The 20,494-nt window shown below is 33.1% G+C and overlaps 2 protein-coding genes across 17 annotated transcripts in view; one reads left to right on the top strand and one right to left on the bottom strand.

Moving 5' to 3' along the window:
* The window catches only part of LOC106073104 (plexin domain-containing protein 1-like), a 52,517-nt gene extending 44,014 nt beyond the window's left edge, over positions 1–8,503 (top strand). For 5 of the 7 annotated variants that reach the window (XM_013233627.2, XM_013233612.2, XM_013233619.2 and 2 more), the window contains one exon: positions 2,745–8,389. In XM_013233627.2, the coding sequence (XP_013089081.2) occupies positions 2,745–2,834 (90 nt within the window). In that variant the 3' untranslated portion in view covers positions 2,835–8,389. Of the gene's footprint in view, positions 1–2,744; positions 8,390–8,482 lie in introns of those variants that run through there. The other 2 variants (XM_013233598.2, XM_013233592.2) reach the window with 2 other exon arrangements.
* Positions 8,504–9,947: 1,444 nt separating this feature from the next.
* The window catches only part of LOC106073092 (integrin alpha pat-2-like), a 77,754-nt gene continuing 67,207 nt past the window's right edge, over positions 9,948–20,494 (bottom strand). For all 10 annotated transcript variants that reach the window (XM_056024584.1, XM_056024619.1, XM_056024627.1 and 7 more), the window contains 5 exons: positions 19,478–19,549; positions 18,080–18,193; positions 17,656–17,772; positions 16,954–17,079; positions 9,948–12,695 (listed from right to left, as the gene is read on the bottom strand). In XM_056024584.1, coding sequence (XP_055880559.1) covers positions 12,606–12,695; positions 16,954–17,079; positions 17,656–17,772; positions 18,080–18,193; positions 19,478–19,549 — 519 coding nt within the window. In that variant the 3' untranslated portion in view covers positions 9,948–12,605. The remainder of the gene's footprint in view (positions 12,696–16,953; positions 17,080–17,655; positions 17,773–18,079; positions 18,194–19,477; positions 19,550–20,494) is intronic.

Genomic DNA, 20,494 nt, shown 5'->3' with positions numbered 1-20,494 from the left:
GGCTGTGGCCAGCATTAGCACATCTTTCCATCCATTGAAAAATTTTCGAAGGCTCTTTAAACTCTAGACCAGCAAAACAAAACAAGAGCTCACCAACTGTCTGAACAAGTGTTCTGTTTGGGTGAGGTTCAAGCAGGTGTCTGTGTTACACACCTATATTTCCAGAGACTTGAGGCTTGGGACTCTGACTAGAAAAGAGGTCAAAGGCAGAGTACACTGGGGACCCCCACCATTTTCCTTCTCTTTATTTCACTAACTGTGCAGGGCTCAACATTTCTGAAACGGTTCCTTGAGGAACAGTGTGTGAATTTTGTCATGGTTGTAGAGGCTCTCAATCTTTGACACGTGCAAGGAAAGTGTTCTCTTGCTTTTCTTAGGCACCTCTAATTAACACATCTATTGGTCACGTAATTTTGATAAGGGCCACACCAGAGGCCAAAGACATGTTCTACGACAACCTTTTGTCTGCTCTCAGTGAGATCCCAAATACAGAACAGGTTATCATCTTTGGCGACCTCAATGCACGCGTTGGATCTGACAACTCTGCATGGGACAGCTGTATTGGGCATTTTGGTGTCGGAAAAGTAAATGAAAATGGCTCCTCGAGGTTTGCTCACTACACTTCCTCTGTGTCACTAATACATATTTCAAGACTAAACCACAGCACAGAGTATCTTGGTGTCACCCTCACTCCAAACACTGGCACCAACTAGATCTAATCATGGTAAGACAAAAGTGCTTAAAATCTGTTAAGCTTACCAGGTCCTATCACAGTGCAGACTGACACAGATCATTCTTTGGTATGTTGTAAGATCAATCTTCTCCCTAAAAAAATCCACCATATCAAGCAGATTGGAAGACCCCAATCGGATGTAAGCAAGATGTGCCACCCTTATCTTAAGATACAGTTTGTGGAATCTTTTGAACGCAACTACAAAAGTGCTTCTGGAAATACAGCAACAGAAAAATGGGAACACCTCAAGTCCACCATACAAAAGACTTCCCTGGACATATTTGGAAGAAAACTTACAAAGCCAAACTATTGGTTCGACTATTAATCAACTATACTAGTATCTGTCATTAGAGCAAAGAGAGATGCACTCGTTACATACAAGGCGAAACCTACCCAATGCAATCTGTTAACTCTGAAAGAAGCTAGAGCCATTGTGCAGAGGACAGCACAGATCTGTGCCAATGAATACTGGATAGAGCTCAGTGAGATGATTCAGCTCGCTGCTCAAGCAGGCAACATAAGAGGGATGTATGGAGGAATCAAAAAGGCGCTCGGACCTGCCCAAAACAAGACAGCACCTCTCAAATCAACCACTGGGGAAATTATCACAGACAAGAGCGAACTAATGCACAGATGGGTCGAACATTACTCCGAACTCTAAGCCACAACAAGTTCAGTCTCTCCCTCAGCCCTAAACGCTATCAACCAATTACCCACAATGAATGAACTTGACCAAGTACCCACCCTATTAGAACTCAACAAAGTCATAGACAGCGTGGCTGCCGGCAAAGCACCTGGATGTGACGATATCCCCCCAGATCTTATGAAACAGTGCAAAACTACACTAAGCCAACCTCTACATGAACTGCTCTGCAAATGTTGGCAAGAAAGTGCTGTGTCACAGGATCTGCGTGATTGAAAGATCATCATACTGTACAAGAACAAAGGTGACAGAAGCGACAGCAACAACTACAGGGGAATCTCTCTCCTAAGCATTGTAGGCAAAGTCTTTGCTCGAGTGATACTTCCCAGGCTACAAAAACTTGCTGATCGAGTCTATCTAGAATCACAGTGCGGCTTTCGCTCAGGGGGATCCACAATTGACATGATTTTCTCCATCCGTCAACTTCAGGAAAAGTGCTGAGAGCAAAGAATGCCTTTGTACATTGCATTCATCGACCTGACAAAGGCCCTTGATCTAGTCAGCATAGAAGGCCTCTTTAAAATCTTACAGTTAATAGGTTGTCCACCCAAGCTGCTAAATACTATTGTCTCTTTCCACCAAAATATGATGGGTACAGTGTAGTTCAATGGCGCCTGCTCCGAAAGTATCAGTATAAACAGCGGAGTCAAACAAGGATGTGTCCTGGCCCCAACCCTCCTTGGAATACTCTTTTCAATGCTAATCCACCACGCGCTTGACAAATCCACCGAAGGCATATATCTTCATTCCAGATTCGATGGCAAACTTCTAAATATTGCCAGACTGAGGGCCAAAACTAAAACCAGAACCACCCTCATAAGAGATATACTCTTCGCGGACGATGCATTGTTAGTGGCACACTCACATGAGGAGCTTCAGTCACTAATGTCCTGCTTTTAAGGCTTGCAAAGAGTATGGCCTAACCATTAATTATCTTATCTTATCTATGGGTTTTCTTATCTTATATAATGCAGACGTTACTTCAAAAAAGAAGATGATTATGTCCTATGCGTCATGCATCTAGTCATGCATGTTAACCTATGACTCAAATTCTGCCAAGTCGTTGGTTTTCCTGGCTTGCTTAGGCAACACATTCCATTCTCTAATAGCACTAGGAAAGAAGTAGCATTTGTAAAAATTTGTCCTAGCATATGGAACGAGGAATGTGCCTTTATCATGACTGATCTCAAATAATTGATACAAGTACACTTAATATTAGCTTTTTTTTTACTATATTTAACAAAACATTTTCTTGTTATTCTTGCTTTTGGATAAAAAATTTTTATTTTTTTTTTTCTATTTGTGCAGCATCGTCCAAGTCAAATCAAAGCCAATATAAAATTTTGGAAGAGCAGCACTGATGCTGGCACTAAGTATAAGGTAGAAAGTGAAGCTTAAGAGGAAATACAAACATTTGCTATTTATAGCTGAAGCACTGCTGTGTGCTGCTGGCCTGAATCTTTTTGTACACTTGAGGAAACACTTTTGTCTAGTAATTGAGTGGCCTTTTAACAAAATAGTAATAGAAAAACAAAAGTCATGACTGGAGTCTTTGGAAGCAAAACATGCCATCCCCATTTGTTAAAATATTTGTTTAAAAATGTTTTGTTTGTACTCTGAAAGTAAAAATGACATGTATTTAATGCTAGTATGTCATCAGCATACAGCAGTGCTGCTGTGACATTCTCTTCTGACCTGTTATTGATGTTAGCTTAAGAGAATGATAAAAAGTGTCATAGCCAAATCATGTGATATGTCTTTTAAGTGTGTTGAATTGTTCTCTTCTTATCTAACACAATGCTTTTTTTTTTCTATCAAATTTTTTTTGTTTCCAGTCATTGCCAGATGTTTCTTGATTTATATATATATATAAAAATATAAATATAATTTATTTTTTAAAAATTATGTTTTTATGTGACTTGCTGTTTTGTCCTATGTTTTTTTCTTTGTTTTTTTTTTGTTTTTTTTTTTGTGTTTTTACTTTAAAACAAATTGTAAAACATTGTTTAATTTTTTTTTTAGTTTTCTGTTTGATGAATTCTTTTGGATTTTACAGTATCAAATAATTGGTTGCCATTTTCTAGATATTTGGCAACTTCAACATTTTGTAAATTAAATTAATTTTTTTTTAAAGGGAATGACCTTTTTTTTTAAAAAACAAAGTAAAGTTTATTTTTTGTTTTGTTTTTTTTGTTTTAGTTTTTTTTTTATTTCCTAATAATTATTTTTTTTTTTTTAAAAAAGATAAAAAAGATCACAAAAAATAATTGAAGCATTGGTTCTCTATTTAGAGAAAATATAAATTCCTTTCATAATAGCTAATTATAGTTAAGACTATTTTTGAAATGGTAGTTTTTTTTATCTATATATTTATAATATGAATGTGTTAAATCAAGTGTTTAACAAATTTTTTTATATTGTTTTGATTACATTTTGTTAGTTTTATTTCAAAATTCTTACAATTTTAAGCCTGGAGAATTAGTTTTGATCTGATATGAATGACAGCTTATGGGACACTAAAGCCTATATTATATTGATGTTTGTATTCCATTTCTATGTTGTTGTTTTTTAAACAAGCATAAGCATGTATTTTCAAGTACTGACAATGGCTAGCATGAAATGTATTTCCCTGTCGCTGTCTTTCACATCATTACTTTGTTAAGAAATATTTCTATCTTGCATATCATCAAAGGGAGGGATGTTTCATTCGGTGAAATGGGTAGGATCTTAGTTAATATTTTCCAAAAATCTTTTGAATAAGTTCTGTTTAGTCATTATTGTTTCTAGGACACTTAGGACTATGTTCTGTTGAGATCATCTATCTAGAGATAGCTCCTTTTTTTGTTTAGTGCTCTTCCTTGACAACTTTTGTTGTCAAATGCATTTAGATAGTATGTTTTCTAATGTGTTTTCAAGTTTTTGTATATTAAGGATAATACTCTTTAAGAATCGAACCCCCATTTCCCCTTGACTGGTTGTCCCCACAGAATCTCATTGGTATTAATTTTGTGAAGTATCTTTCACTATTTAAATATATTTTTGATATATTTTGAACTATTTTGTCCCCATGCTACATGAACTACAATGAATCATGTTTGGAAGTGATCTTTTTTTTTTTTTTTAACTGTCTTTTTGAAAGATCTGCAACATTAGCATGAAACAAATTATTGATTGATTTAACCTCTTTATTGTTAACATTTGTGGTCACATTATACTTCCAGTTCTAAACTTTCAACATTGAAGATTCACTGAACCCAAACTGGTGTCACAGAGCCTGCGTTTGTATGTCACTTTTTTGTTGAGTTACTCAGAGTAGTCAAAGTACAAACCTTTTGTTTTCTTAAGTTTGAAAGATATGTTTCCTGATAGATACTTTATTTAAAACTCATATCTTTTTTGTTGAATTACTCAAAGTAGTCAAAGTACAAACCTTTTGTTTTCTTAAGTTTGAAAGATATGTTTCCTGATAGATACTTTATTTAAAACTCATATCTTGCCAAGCAGATGAACCTGCAGTATGAGCTGCTGATGGTGAAAACTATTTTTTTGTTTTTATAATAAGTTTGTGTTATTGATGATGGGTAGAGATAATTTTGTTCATAAAATAATTTCATGGCATTTTCTTTTTAATACCGGTAATTAAATTTTTTTTTTAAAAAGTTTAACTTGGACTTACAGAACTAATGATTCTATTTATTTACAATAGATTTCTTATCTTCAATGATGAAATGATCACTAATAGTCGTGACAGCATCAACAAAAAAAAAGTAGGGGACAATGCAGTAATTCTAAATTTTGTTGGATCTTTGATTTTAGTTTTGGTGCATGTTCTTTAACCTTTGTAGCTAGAAGTTCATCCAATTCTAAACTCTCAACTTCAAATATCATTGAATGCTAACACAATGGCTGCTATCATAGTGTAATGCTTAATAGTTCATTAATAAAAAGCAACAAATAATGTTTTGTCCTAGTTTTAAAGTTTCCTGATTTAACTTGTTTTTTTAACCTCACTTCTAAACAGCCAATTGAAATTTATTTTTACCATTTGATTTTTTTTTTTTTTAATATTATTTAGCAATGAATGTAGACATTTTCGTTTATCAAAAATTCAAAGGCTTATCTACGAAAAAATATTTTTGAAAAATGTTCTTAGTTGAAATTATATAAAAAACATGTTTACATTTGCTCATTATAAATTGTTGATTTTTATTTTAGTGTAATTATCACTGAATATATACACAGTACAAAACTAGTAATGAAAAATTATTATTTTTTTATCAGAAGCCATCTTTTACATTCGAATTTGTAGTTTAAATATTGCATTGCATTGTATTGTTAAAAAATGTGTACATAGCGGAACTTTGCAGGTGAATACATTGGGCTTAAGGGAAAATGCTGCAGTTTTATCTGCTTTCGCAATGTCTATACATTCCAAACCAATCACAACTGTTTGTATATGTTTGTTGTATATTTATATAAGAACAATGTACATTAAAATCAAAAAGCTATTTTTTTCTTCTGGGTATATATTAATACTATATATATATATTTATACTATTTGATCATGCTTTCCTTCTAAACTCTTATTAAAATGAAATCATTCGATGAACATTTGCTATTAGAAGATATTTAATGAGTATTCCTGCCACTTAAAGTATGGAGTCCAGTATACATTTATGAAAATGACATAAAATGAACTTGAATTATTCTGGTGTTTTCTGTATTGTTAGTTTTGCTCAAAATGACCAGCATATATGCCAGTTAGGATGATTTTCTGCCTTCATCAAGCATGTGAATTCGGTGTGTACATTTGTATTTATTAACTTGTCAGAAAAAGATTTTGATACGCCTGACTGAACTCACACACTGTATTACAATTAGATGACTAACACAAACCATGTACTTAAGTCTGGATTATGAATAGAACAGAGCAATTCCTGTGCTGTTTGTTAGTACAGGAATGCTGTGTGTAATTGTATTGTTATGTCTTTATGAGCTAATTATGTTTCTAGCCAACAATGAAGCTACAAATTGTGTCCCTTTGATGAGCCAACTTTTGAAAGCTATTATTATACCTTCTCTAATATCATTTTGCCAGTGTTTTAAAAAAAAAAAAGTCTTAGTTTTCCTATTTCTATGATTCTGTATGTACAAAAGCCACATTCTGTTGCCATTGTTTTGATTAGAAGTATTGGATGATCACTTAGTTTTTGTTGGCATACAAAGTCAACCATGAAAGTCCTAATCTTTGCATGAAGTTCTTTTGTCAGTCTAGATGTAGAATTTGTGTACTCAATGTGATGCTATTGTTTTTATATCCTGACTATTTCAGCCTAGATAGTTGATGTTACTGAGTACATTGACAGCCTTAATGGCCGTGATCACTTGTATTTGTCTGAGTTTATTTCACCAACATTTTGTGTTGAGTTGCAGTCTAAAGATGGGCAGCTGTCCTTCTTCTTGGATGAACTGAAGTTCAACATGCTGTTTCTTTTGTCTGGAGATCAAAACTGACAAAATTGTGTTGCTAGTCCACAGAATGATACATTAAGTTGGTCTTCTGGGTTCAATGTAGTTTTGACTAAGTGAAAACAAAAAATCTAATCAAATATTGAAGACAAATTTAAAACTAATCAAACATTGAAAACAAATCTAAGACTAATCAAATAGTGATGACAAATCTAAAAGTAATTAAATAGTGAAAACAAATCTAAAACTAATCAAATAGTTCAGTTTTTGAGAAAAATCTTTCTAAAAAAATCTATTGCGATTTATGGCTGTTTTCAAAATATCTTAATAATAATAAAAAAAGAATAAAATCAAATACCATTTTTTTAAAATTCTCTAGCTTTCAATGAAGTCAGTCATATCTTAGTGAAATGTTTGTTAGATATACTCCTTTGAGCATGGTCTACTATGCCAAAAGTAGGATCTTTAAATGCTTGATTAAAATCTACAGAGTAGTTCATCCTCTATATACCTGATAATGATCAGTTTGAAATGAAGTCTTTTATCAAATAATATGATGACTTTTTGTTTTCTTTCAAGCCAATAAATTGTCCATCAAAACGAAGAGATGAATGTGTGATGGTCATTGATTGTCTTGAGCTGAGGTAAAATGGCCATTTCAAGCATTATGTTGTGTGTTCCACTTCAATGACTAACTTCATGTTCATGTCAAAGACCTACTCCCCTTTGCTCCACTCCTCTTTACAAAGGACTTAAACTACTGGTTTCCTTTAACAGTAATTCAATCTCAAGAAAGTTTCTAATGCAAAAACTACTACGTTGGTTACCCATTAGAAGCTTTCTGGCACTTTCTATTTTATTTTTTTCTTTATTTAATTTTTTTTTTTTTGTGTGTGACTAAAACTAAGTTCCCATTGCTTAGTGCAAATGTCATAATAAGTTATTTCCACCACATGATGTAGACAGAAAATAACATCCATGTAAGTCTTAGAAAAAATCACATATCAAAAATTCCTTTCTTACATCACATAATATAGTGGTTGTGGAAATGTGTTTTTTTCTGGGTTTATTATATAAGCTTAGATCATTTTTGCACCATTCTGTGGGCTAGCATCCCAACTAACTAGCTAGCAACTGAAGTAAAGCAGATGAAATGATGTTAACTCTCATAGGCTCACTTGTTCTTGTATTACAACATTTGGATTGAAACTGAAATCTTTATTATTGGTCTGTCACTAATTAGTTTAAGACTATTATAGTGTGTGCCATGATGGATACTTGGAAGTTGTGTTACTTTTGTTAATTAATCTCATCAAATGTTTCTATATTTCCTGTTAGATTCTGATAGACACACACACACATCTATCTATATATCTATGGAAAGTATATATATATATATATATATATATATATATATATATATATATATATGGATACATAAATATTGTGTGAGCTAATAAACTTTTGCATTTTATTATTCCTTAGTTGAATTTGTTTTGTCTCACTCAATAGGAAAACTGATTTCTTTGAAATAATAAAAGTATCGAAAAATTAAGACTTTAATTATTATTTTACAGCATTGATAAAACAGTGGAGTTGAAGCTGAAAAGTGAACTTTAGATAATCAGGAGAAAGCAGGAATACACTTAAGTATTGGTCCATCACACTCCTTTCTACTTTTACTTTACTTGACTGCGTTCTTCTTACTATGACAAAAAGTGTTGTAGATGCTAGGAGAAAACATTTTGGAAGCTTACAATGCAAGAAAACACTTGACATAGGTCCACCCAGGACATTTGCTCTTAATAACTAATGAATGATTAATAAAAAAATAACATTTTTTACAACCCCCTAAAAAATCCTGGTAAGGCCCCATGTATAATTCTACTAAGAGTATATAAATCTTTAGTTTGATGATATAGATCCAGACTTGGTAACATTAAAAGACAGTAGTATAGACTAGGTCACTAGAATACTGTATCTAATTAGAGATGTGGTATAGAAGATTCTTGGTTGGTGCTATAGATCCAGACTTGGTAACGTAAAAAAAGAAAGTAAAACAGAATAATCTCTTATTTATTTAACTCTCGTAAATATTTGTGAAAATTTCCAATCCAATGCATTTATTCAAGATGTAGATCTTGAGACCAAATTTTGAAAAAGTATAATGGCAAAAACTGAGTTTTCCCTAGTATTTTCATAAACTGTCAAATTTCTAGGAAAATCATTAGAGGCATTTTTTGAGATGTGTCCAGCCACCTTTCTGTTTCTTGAAAGTTTGTAAGCTGATTAGAAGGATTGTGAAAAATTCATTATGTGAATATGGATTCTAAACATAATATAAATTTGTATGCAAAGAAAAAGAAATTGTGATATAAATATTTGTCTTTCTTATTTACAATTCCCACACCTGCTATCTCTAAGGGGCATGACCAAAATCTATGTCATCTAGGATCATGTTACAGCAAAAGCTTGAGAAACACTATCTTAGATAGGAAACAAATTTAGTTGTTTATGTTTCATTCAACACTAAGGGATCAATCATATAGAGCAGATGGGAATTCAGTGAAGAGAAGGATTGTTTGAAAAGATGGACATGACGTTTGGTATTAGATTTAATTACAGGGGCACATAATATCTGTCTATTAACTTCGTAGTTGTTCATTTTTATACATTTATTGGACAGTTTCATGATGGAAAAAAAAACAAAAACTAAACATAGCAATCTTTTTGGTTCATCCAGAGTACTAAAGAAAGGAAGTCTAGATAAACTTAGAGTTCTTGAAAAGGTTTGCACAATTTTCTTCTATTGGTAGCACAAATTAATTTCAATTTAAATAGCATACATGATGTTCACTTTATTATAATACAAATGGGCAACTGACTAGCTGTAATAGAGGTGTTACGAACTGCAACCCATTGTAACATTGTTTTTTTATTTACCTGGCAACAGTGTAGTTCAATTTAGTGTCCTTGACATTGTTTAGTTTATGGCAAAAATCTCCAATATAGCAAACATTTAACAAAGCAATATCAAACACATTTACTGTATAATCAAACACAAGTTTATTGCAACAAAATTCACTAACTATTGTTAAACAATAATCAAGCATTCACGAAATGATCAAATTTTTATTTTTAAGTTTGTTCTTAATACTAAAACTATATTCTAAAAAACAGACAAAAGGCACTAATTTATAAGCAGTAAGATCCAATCAAGTGTCGAGTGAGCTAACATATTTACTGTGCCAAACTTAATATTCTAACATTCAGAGAGAGAATGAACATTCTAACACTGAGAGAGAAAGAATTAGATTATTGTGGGGGCCTTCTTTCTTCTTGAACACAATATATAACAGCAATCTTTTTTTTTTTATCCTACAAAACATAGCGTCATTTTTTAAGCTAACAATCAGTACATGAGAAACTTGAATATATAAATAAATATAATGCTAAATTATAGAGTAATACAAATATAATATGATAATAATATGCACTACACACAGTCAAAGTAGCACCATAGTTGAAGGTCAGTTGATAATAACTCATACTATTGTCATCCACAAATGAATGGACACTTTGTACCCAAAATTGTGAAAAAACAAACAAACAACAACCCAGACTCACACACAAGTCTGAACTAACAATCAATCTTTTCATAACTCTTCCACAGTCACGATCTCAGTGTTAACTACCATGTTATCTTAAAAGGGACATAATGGTTTCTTTACAAAACAAAACGGACCTAAACAAGCATGAACATGTCACAGAGAAGTCAAATTACATGTTCATCTCTTCATAATTCATTGCTTCGTTTAGCTTTCTATGACACATGAGCAAACTGACTTTGTTTTAATGAATCTGAATGGATAGCACCAGACATGAGGTGAAAAATGTCCTCTAAAAAAGAAAAATTTCAAATCAAATCAAATATAACCTAAAATTTTTTTACTTGAAGGTATTAAATTAATGGCATTTTCAGCAAATTCTTTTCTCTGTAAATTCCAAAGTAAGGAAATTGAGAAGAAAAAAAAAATTTTTTTCATAATTTTAAAATTGGTTTTGCTATTCATACAGAAAAACAATTTCATGTAGTCAGCTTGGTACTGACAATACTTTGAAAGCTGCGGACAATTCCCCTTCAAAGGCGGGTAGAATAACTCTGTTAGCACTTACACTCTCCCACTTGCAGAACATATACTCTATTCACATTTTGATCAGAGTTATTTAAAGAACGCCATATAAAGGCGCACTAAAACAAAGATACAATATGTATCCATCTATCTTAAAAAAAAAGAAAAGAAAAATCAAAAAGTATAAAGATAAATATTGCATCTAGTTTTGTGGATAGTGAGGCTGTTATAGAAACAAGTCTTACACTGCATTTCAAAAAGTCATGACAAGAATACAAGATACAACTGTAACAAAGTTCATTTTTTTTTTCAAGAAACTTATACAAAATATGCAAACAAATATTTACAGTCAATGGAACTAGACATTCTTTCAAACAAAGTTCTCAAAGGACCAAAATATATTTTCAAAAACATTTTGTGAAATAGTAAAACTAAATTTCCTTCTGTTAAATCTAGTAGACATACAGTTTTGTAAACTGAAGCATCATACTTGACAGTCAAGCCAGAATATTGGTCAGTTCAACTACATCCTGGTATTTCTGATGAGCAGATTGCTTCTGAAAAGAAAATATTTTTCCTATTGGACTAATATTTTCAGGAGTCGACTCAAGGTGTGGTTTTAACAATACCAGTGAGCTGAAAGTATCATTTAAGTCTAAAACTATCTAGGTGACCACAGAACCTGGTGGAGCTATAGAAACTACTAGGTCTTTCTATTTTTTTTAGCTCTTCACCCACTTAACAATAACAAAAACCAAACTGTTTTCTAATTCAACTTTTGTTTCCTGTACAAGAGACATTTAGAAGTCACAATTTTTTATTGACACAATTTAAAGAAAAAAAAAATGGATAAAACAAAAACAACAAAACAAGTATCCAATTATCCATTCGGCCAAGTAAAGCAATCATTTCCAAACTTTCTGTCTGTTAAATGATACAAATGATATGGACTAGATAGACCTCACTGATACAACTTTTTTTCACAGACATTTTTCATCATACAGAATACAAACTTAAATAGCATCCAATAATGTTCTATTGAAGCATTTACTCCATAAAAAAGGGATCTTTCTATAGATCACCACATGTGATACATAGGAACAACTCATTCCATTAGTGATAAACTAGCTGTACAATCCACAGCAAAAGCTCAACACATTCAATACAAAAGCATTTTATAAAAAACAACATCATAATGATGAGTCAAGTTCACTTTGTGTTTTCATTGATCATAAATAAGGTCTGAAAGAATTGGAAGAAGAAAATGAACAAATCTTGGAACAAATGACTAAGTATTGTTCATTCGTATTTAAATATCACAAATGATTAAGACACAGTGAAAGAGAATGGAAAATTATTAGTAAAAAAATATTTCAACCTGAAAAAAAAAAATTTTGTTTGCATGAAGAAGTTTTTACCAGTATCATTCTGAGACAAAATCTAGCTCAATATTTGCGTGGGAAAATTATTTCCAAAAAATAAAAAATAGATGTACAATGTCATGATAAAATATCCCTGCATAATGTCTAGTATTGAAACAGTCTAAGCGAAATAAATAATCTTGATGTTAATCCACTATTTTGTCATCAATGTTTGATTTGCCATTCACCACAAAGTAACCCTCTTCTTCAGGCTTCTTTCTTTTGAAGAATCCACACTGTGGAGAGAACAGAAAGTGCCTTTTTTAAAATTTGTTTCAGTGCAAATTTATTAATTGCTATTTTAAGAAGGCTTATTGTATATAGGTGTGAAGTCAGAAGTGAAGAAAACCTAATGGTGGTATTTCCACTGGAACTACTTGATAATAATATGATGAAAGTTTCCACATGAAACAAAAAAACCCTAAGAAGCTTATAACGTTCAGTAAAACTGTTCCCAACAAGTAAATATCCCAATCTATATACCAGGAATAGAGCCCAAAACCTCCAGGTCTGCTGCATATTTTTTTTTTTTTTTTTTTTTTTTTCAAAATGGCGCTGCACTGTGGCGACATGCAATTTGTGCTTTCATTATTCATTATTATTTCTTTGCTGGATGTATATTGAATGTTCTTTTGTAATCAGTTATGCAGATGAAGACTTCTGTTTTCAAGGTGGGCTCCACAATGAGTATTTACATTAAACATTTTACTAGATCTAGACTTGTTCAACTTTGGTTATTTGGTTAGAAATAAAAGAAGAAAAATGGCGAGCCAAGATGGCGGCCGTTCTAGTACTAGATCTATTCATTATAGCAAAGATCAACTCCTCGGACTTCGTTCAAAGAGGAAGCCTCTTCCACCGTGTTATGCACATATAAATTGTTTCTACCCTTCCTCTATTAGTACAAGGAAAAGAGGAAAAAAAGGAGGACTACGGCAAAGGCTGAGAAGAAGAGTGTTTCGCCCACCACTTCCTACGATTATTCTAGCTAACGTCCGCTCAATAAGAAATAAAGTGGATGAGATATGTGCCCATATACGCTACGACCACGTATATAGGGAAAGTTGTCTATTGGCTTTTACTGAGACATGGTTAGAGGAGGATGACAACGACAACCTGATTGCTATTGATGGTTTCTCTTGCGTGAGATCTGACAGAACGGCTGAGTCTAAGAAGAAGAAAGGTGGAGGGCTTTGTGTGTACATCAACCTCAAATACTGTACCAACTACACGGTTAAAAAGAGAATGTGCTGTCCGGATCTAGAACTACTGGCGCTTTCATTGAGACCTTTTTATTTGCCACGAGACTTTGGGGCTATTTACATTGTCCTGGTTTATGTTCCGCCTACAGCCAAAACGGAAGTTGCAGCTGCAATAATCACTGACGTAGTGCATGAGTTTCAGACAAGGTCACCGGACGCACCAGTAGTTATACTGGGTGATTTTAATAAATGCACCTTGAAGGTTGACCTACCCACCTTCTATCAACACATTTCATGTCCGACAAGAGAAAACAGAACTCTGGACTTATGTTATTGTAACATCAAAGGAGCATTCACATCTCGTGAAAAGCCACCACTAGGATCATCGGACCACAAAACAATACAACTGCTGCCTACTTACCGTACAAAACTTAAAGAAGGAAAAATCATTCAAAAAAACGTACAAGAATGGACGCAAGACAATATTCTCAAACTACAGGGATGTCTAGACTGCACTGACTGGAATTTGTTCAAAGAGACCACTTCAAATCTGGAAGAATGGGTCGACGCAGTGACAAATTACATCAAATTCTGTGAAAACATGTGTGTCAGTACTAAGAGCATCAAGATATACCCCAACAATAAACCATGGGTCACTGCAAAAATAAAACGGGAAATAATCAAAAAGAAAAGAGCATTTATGAGTGGCGATGGACAGACAAGGAAAATTGCTCAACGAAATCTCAACGTCGTTCTTGAGGAAGGGAGGAGAAACTACCGCACCAAGCTGGAAGACTCAATTAATACAAGTGACATGAGACAGACGTGGGGCATCATGAACAAAATGGCAGGAGCACAAGTCAAATTTAAAAATAATCTTGCTACAAGAGACGAAAAAACATTGGCCAACGAGTTAAATGATTTCTATTGTCGCTTCGACACGAAAGATTTTAATTATCTAAGACTCAAAGCCCTTGAGGATGTCAATGTTAACAACTGCTTAGAATTAGCGATTACTAAAGAGCAAGTTTGTAACATTTTCAAAAACGTCAACCCAATGAAAGCTGGTGGGCCTGATGGAATAAAAGGGCGAATCTTAAAAGAATGTGCTGAACAACTAGCTGAACCTTTCCAAGATATTTTTTCTACTTCATTACTAAACCATGAGATACCACCTGTGTGGAAGTCATCTATAATTGTACCTGTTCCAAAGGTTTCCAAACCAAAGGAAATGAATGACTATAGACCTGTTTCACTTACTTCCATTGTGTCTAAATGTTTAGAAAAATTGGTTAAAATGTTTCTTCTGAATGATCTTTGTAATAAGTTAGACCCTTTACAATTTGCTTACCAAAAGGGTAAAGGTGTAGACGATGCCATCCTAAATATTTTAAACTGTGTCTACAAACATCTGGACTTACCGAACACTTATGTAAGATTGCTCTTTATGGATTTCTCATCAGCTTTTAACACTATACAACTTCATTTACTCATTGAAAAGATGAAAGCGTTGCAGATTAGTCCATACATAATACTATGGGCTAATGAATTTTTGACCCAGAAAGCTCAGAGGGTTAGGGTAAACAATGTTATATCTAATGAACGCATAGTTAACACAGGGGCGCCCCAGGGGGCTGTAACATCGCCATTGTGGTTCATTTTGTACACCAATGATTTTCAATCCGATAGTTATTGTTGCTCCTTCACAAAATTCGCTGATGATGCGGCTCTTCTTGCCCTGCTCTCAGAGAGCTCAGACGTAAATGAGTATTTCAAAGAACTAGAACACATTGAGGAATACTGTAAAGATAATTTTTTATTATTAAATGTAAAAAAAACCAAAGAAATGATAATCGATTTTCGTAGGGACAAGAAGGGAAATGATATTGCTTCTGTAGCTGGAGAGACTATTGAAATTGTGCAAACCTTTAAATACCTTGGTACTATCCTAGACAATAAACTAAATTTTACTGCAAATACTGATTATATCAGCAAAAAAGGGCAGCAAAGATTACGACTACTAAGAAAACTGTCCTCGTTTAATGTTAGCGAAAAGGCCTTGGCTATGTTTTATCACGCTCACATCTGCAATATTTTAAGTTTCAATATCACTGCCTGGTATGGCAATCTGAGCATTAAAAATAAAAATAAACTTAATAGAATCCAAAATTCTGCTGGCAAAATCGTTGGCAAAAAACAAACCCCATTTGGGCAGTTGTTTGAGACAAACATCTATAAAAAAGCTAACAAGATCCTCGAAATAAAGAATCACCCTTTGTGTCAGGACTTTGTGATTTTACCATCACAAAAGAGATACAAGACACCGATAGCAAAGACAAACAGACACAAACACTCTTTTGTTCCCCTGGCAATCAAATCATTAAATAAGAACAATCTGGTATAAACTTTGTCACATGTAAATTATGAGTGAGTCTGGTGTGAATGTACACTTTGGTTTCTTATAGTTATAATGTTTTTTGTTTGGTGTAATGCACAAATTGTAAGACAAATTTCCTTACGGATAATAAAGATTATTATTATTATTATTATTATTATATGCTTTAATAATCATCCACCAAAGTCGATTCCAGGATTTAATGAAATTAAATTGTTCCAAAATTATTAGAAATGCAGAAGTTAAAAAAAAAAAAAATGAAATTTAAAACCCAACTTAACAAGCCATTAAATGATGAATACCTTGCTTCAAATGTAAAATAATCGTTCAAACATTTTGTCAAGGTTTAAACATTTTGTCAAGCTAAGTACCAAAAGAATCTTCTTTTATAATTTCATCATCATGGGACCACATTAGTAAATTTCATGCAAAATTACATCAGACAAAAGATAAAGAGGGTATTAGTCATTGAAATATAAATAATACATTAGACTAAATTCTGGGAGAACTAAAGTAAGTGAGTAAATCACAGCAGAATCAGTTTGGTAAAATCAGCTTCTTTGAATAATTTTGCCACTAGCTAGATCCTACTAACTACTAACCCAAGATAAAATAGGTGTTGAATAGAAAAAAAAAATGATGTTACAAGGTGAAAATTGTTTTACTAAACTAGTCTAAGTTACAGAAGTTTTATTTATATTATTTCAAGATAATCAAATAATTTTCAGATAATTTTTCAAACTTTTTTTCAGTTATGTTGTGTTCAAAGTTTATCTAAATGATTTGTAAATGTTCAGACTATTTCTAGATAGTTCAAAGATGGGATAACTTTATCATGTTCTTGCTTGCTTCAATTCACTTGATTCAAGTTCTTAAAGGAAACTTGTTGGTACTTACCCACCAGAGCAGTAATATCAATAACAACAACATCAAAAGACCAGCTGTAACAGCCAGGGCAATGATCCATATCTCAACACCTTTGCTGGCAGGCTTCAGGCGATCTGTATTGACAGTGGTCACCAGCTGCACAACAAGACACACAAGAGTTGTACAACATCTGATATTGCATAGGATACTTAAGCAGTAACCCCCACTCCCAAACTCTTACTGCCTTATTATTTGACATTTTAGAATCTCCTTAAAAAAAAAGAAGCCCTAAACTTCCTGAGGGACAACAGAGGATTGTTGAAGGCAGGGCTCAAATCTGGGAAGATTGTGATAACCAGAGTGCATATCACAAAAACAGACCAGGCAGCAAGCCACCAGTAAATAAGTGCTATTTAGTCATAATTGAAAATATAACATCACAGTCACATATTTTTTAAATCTTGTTTTTAACAATTGAACTTATTCACTAATAAAATATACTCCAAATAGGAATTCAAACATTAAAAAAAAAAAATCTAGCATCTGATTATTTATGCAAAAGTCACAAAATAACATTGTCATAGTATAAATACAACATTTGATTTGGTTACTACAACATTAAATAAACTTTATTCAATAGTTTTAGAGAAAAAAATAATACTCTAGCATTAGCTTAGTTAGCTTCCTTGAAATGAACTGCAATAGTTTCATCTAATATCTTGTAGCACTCACCTCTATTTTTCTAGTCTCAAACTTGCTGACATCAACAGTCTTGAAATCATAGGGTACAGAGCGCACCCTAGCACGAGCTATTGACTTGATATTGTACATCTGGGTTTCTTCACGTCTCTGCAATGACAATCACATAAACATTCGTTCTAAATCTACATCTGTACTACAGTTAAGCTTCTACTGAAACACACTTAATAAAGTAAATCCAAAATGTTTTGTCTTCTTTAGAAAAAAGATGTTTTTTAGAATTAATTTTTTACTTGGGGCCACAAAATTGGGCATGGCCAGTGCTCCTTCACGAGCTAGAGCATCAGCTGCCTTATTGCCCCACACGCCAAAGTGTGAGGGGGCTCACTGCATAAGACCAGAGCTTCAATAACTTTTACAATTAACCAGATAATCTAAAATAGTTCACTGCACTGACCTGTATGAAACTCTTTGGCTTAAACTGGGACACAACTGTGACAATAAAGTTATCTCTTGGCAACATGTGGCCTACAAGACATTGAATGATGGTGCAGTATTTCTCTGAACAACTCTAAATAAGAAATTGAAGTGAAAAAAAAAATATTTTAAAGTATTACAATGCCATGTATTGTGCATGTTGGATGCAAAATTCTTTTATGAGAAACGTCTGTATTTTATAAGATAAGATAAGCATCTCACCCCAAAACAACCTATACATATTTACATCTACTCTTAAACAAACAAGTTCATTACCATAATATCAGCCCAATGATAAATTCAGGAACAGATAAAAAAATATTTAAATAATAAACAGAATAAAGATTTTGTGTTCAAGTTATTTTTAACTTTAAATAATTTTTAGATTTTTTTCTACTTCTACTCTGCTTATAAATTCTTCAAGGAATAAAACAATGGGTTATGCAAAACTTGAAAGTTGGTCCAAAGTGGTTCGAATGTGGAATGGTGCAAAGATTTCTTGAATAAAAAAGAAACTGTTTAGAAGTGAGTCGCTGTACTCTAGCATCATTTTGCCTACGTGTCCCCCCCCTCTATGATTCAACACTCATTACTTCCAAACTTCACTGGATGGACTAAAGTAGCTGATAGACCAATCCAATGATGGGAGGGGGTGGGAGCCACTGTATGTCAGCACTAATGACATGTACATGTGAAAAACTGTGAAATCATTCTTTTACTGGTTAGTTCCAAGAGATTTATTCCACTTGAAGACTTTAAATTTCACTTAAGATAATTGACTTACAATCCCAGTATTAAGTTACATCCCCAGTATTAAATTACATCCCCAGTATTAAGTTACATCCCCAGTATTAAGTTCCCCAGTATCTGATAACATCCCAAACCCCAGTATTAACTTACATCCCCAGTATATAATAACATCCCAAACCCCAGTATTAACTTACATTCCCAGTATTAAGTTATATCTCCAGTATTAACTTACATTATTATTATAGCTTTTATATAGCGCTACTTTCATGCTTATAGCATGGTCAGAGCGCTTTTGGTCCAATCTCATTTGTGGACCAGTGAGGGAGAGGGGGTATCTAGGAGTTGGTTTTCCGCGCTGCCTTTAGGCACTCAGTAAACACAACTCTGCCCAAGTCAGATTTCGAACCTCGAGCCCCCTCCTAGGTAGCCAAGCCAAGCCAAGTTCAAGCGCACCTGGCCTCTCGACCACGCTTCCCAGTATTAACTTACATCCCAAGTATTAACGTACATCCCCAGTATTAACTGAGGATGCACAGCACCAGAGTCTCATTTTAAAGTGGAACTGCTCCAACATGGAGGCCTAAATAAAAACTTGTGTCAAGCTGTTAGACTGACTAAAAGGACTTACAATAGTTTGAGAATCAGTGTTTCTCTTGTTTCTATCAGTCTCTTTTTCTATATAAGTACTTTTATCATATTTCTGAAATGACAAGAAATAGATTCTTACATTATTACTAACAATTAATTTCTGAAATACCAATTCTTTTGAATTAATAAATAAATATAATTGCAACTTAGTCAGTTAATCTTAATCTTGTTAAATATATAATGCTGTCAGCTATTTATATGAATATAGGAGTCAATACTCCAGTAATACAGTAGTAAGTCAGCAGATCAACATTTATAACGAGTAAGTTCTTTGATCATTTGATTATTTAAACAGAAAGAAGTCAAGAAGTATGCCAAGACATTAACAAGTATGCCAGTGTTTCTCAAACCTTTACAGTTGGCACCCTATTTAGCAGGCTGGGGTCCTTGACAAATGCTAAAGGCTCCCTTAGTGAGTTTTGGGGGGGGGGGGGGGTGTTAAGAATGTAATGAAAAATAAAATAAACTTAAAGACTTATAATTATAACACAATTATCAGGTTTTATTTTGCATAAGTTTTTATATTATGTTTAGCATCTAAATTTAGATGATATTCATTAAAACTAGTCTTTTTATGGGAGGTAGTGTTTTATAGACAATTTTAGGTGCATAGTATGGGTACCAGAAAAAGTTCTTTCTGGAGATAGTATTGGAGAGTAAGTAGGTTTCTTCTTCCCCTCTGCAAGTTGTCTGGGGGGGAAGACCTGAAAACTTTCTCAAACTTTAATTATTAGACATGATGGCCATCTTCAAGTTAAGTTACAATTCTATTAGCTGACATTTTGTTTGGTCTACATAAGGATGTATGATAGTCTAGAGAAATTGGACCATTCTTAAACACAAAAAAAGATTTTGAAATGTCATCTTTACAAAACTTTGAGTCGATTTTGTTACAGATGCCTCTCAGGAAAATGTATACATTTTAAAACTGTCTTATTAGAAGATGAAACATAATCTATTATTTATTATATTTTTAATTTTTGAAAGATTTGTAATT

Source organism: Biomphalaria glabrata, chromosome 1 (assembly GCF_947242115.1).
Source record: "Biomphalaria glabrata chromosome 1, xgBioGlab47.1, whole genome shotgun sequence".
Lineage (NCBI taxonomy): Eukaryota > Metazoa > Mollusca > Gastropoda > Planorbidae > Biomphalaria > Biomphalaria glabrata.
The sequence above is the reverse complement of the archived record's forward strand: the minus strand, read 5'-3'. Positions and strand labels throughout refer to the sequence as shown.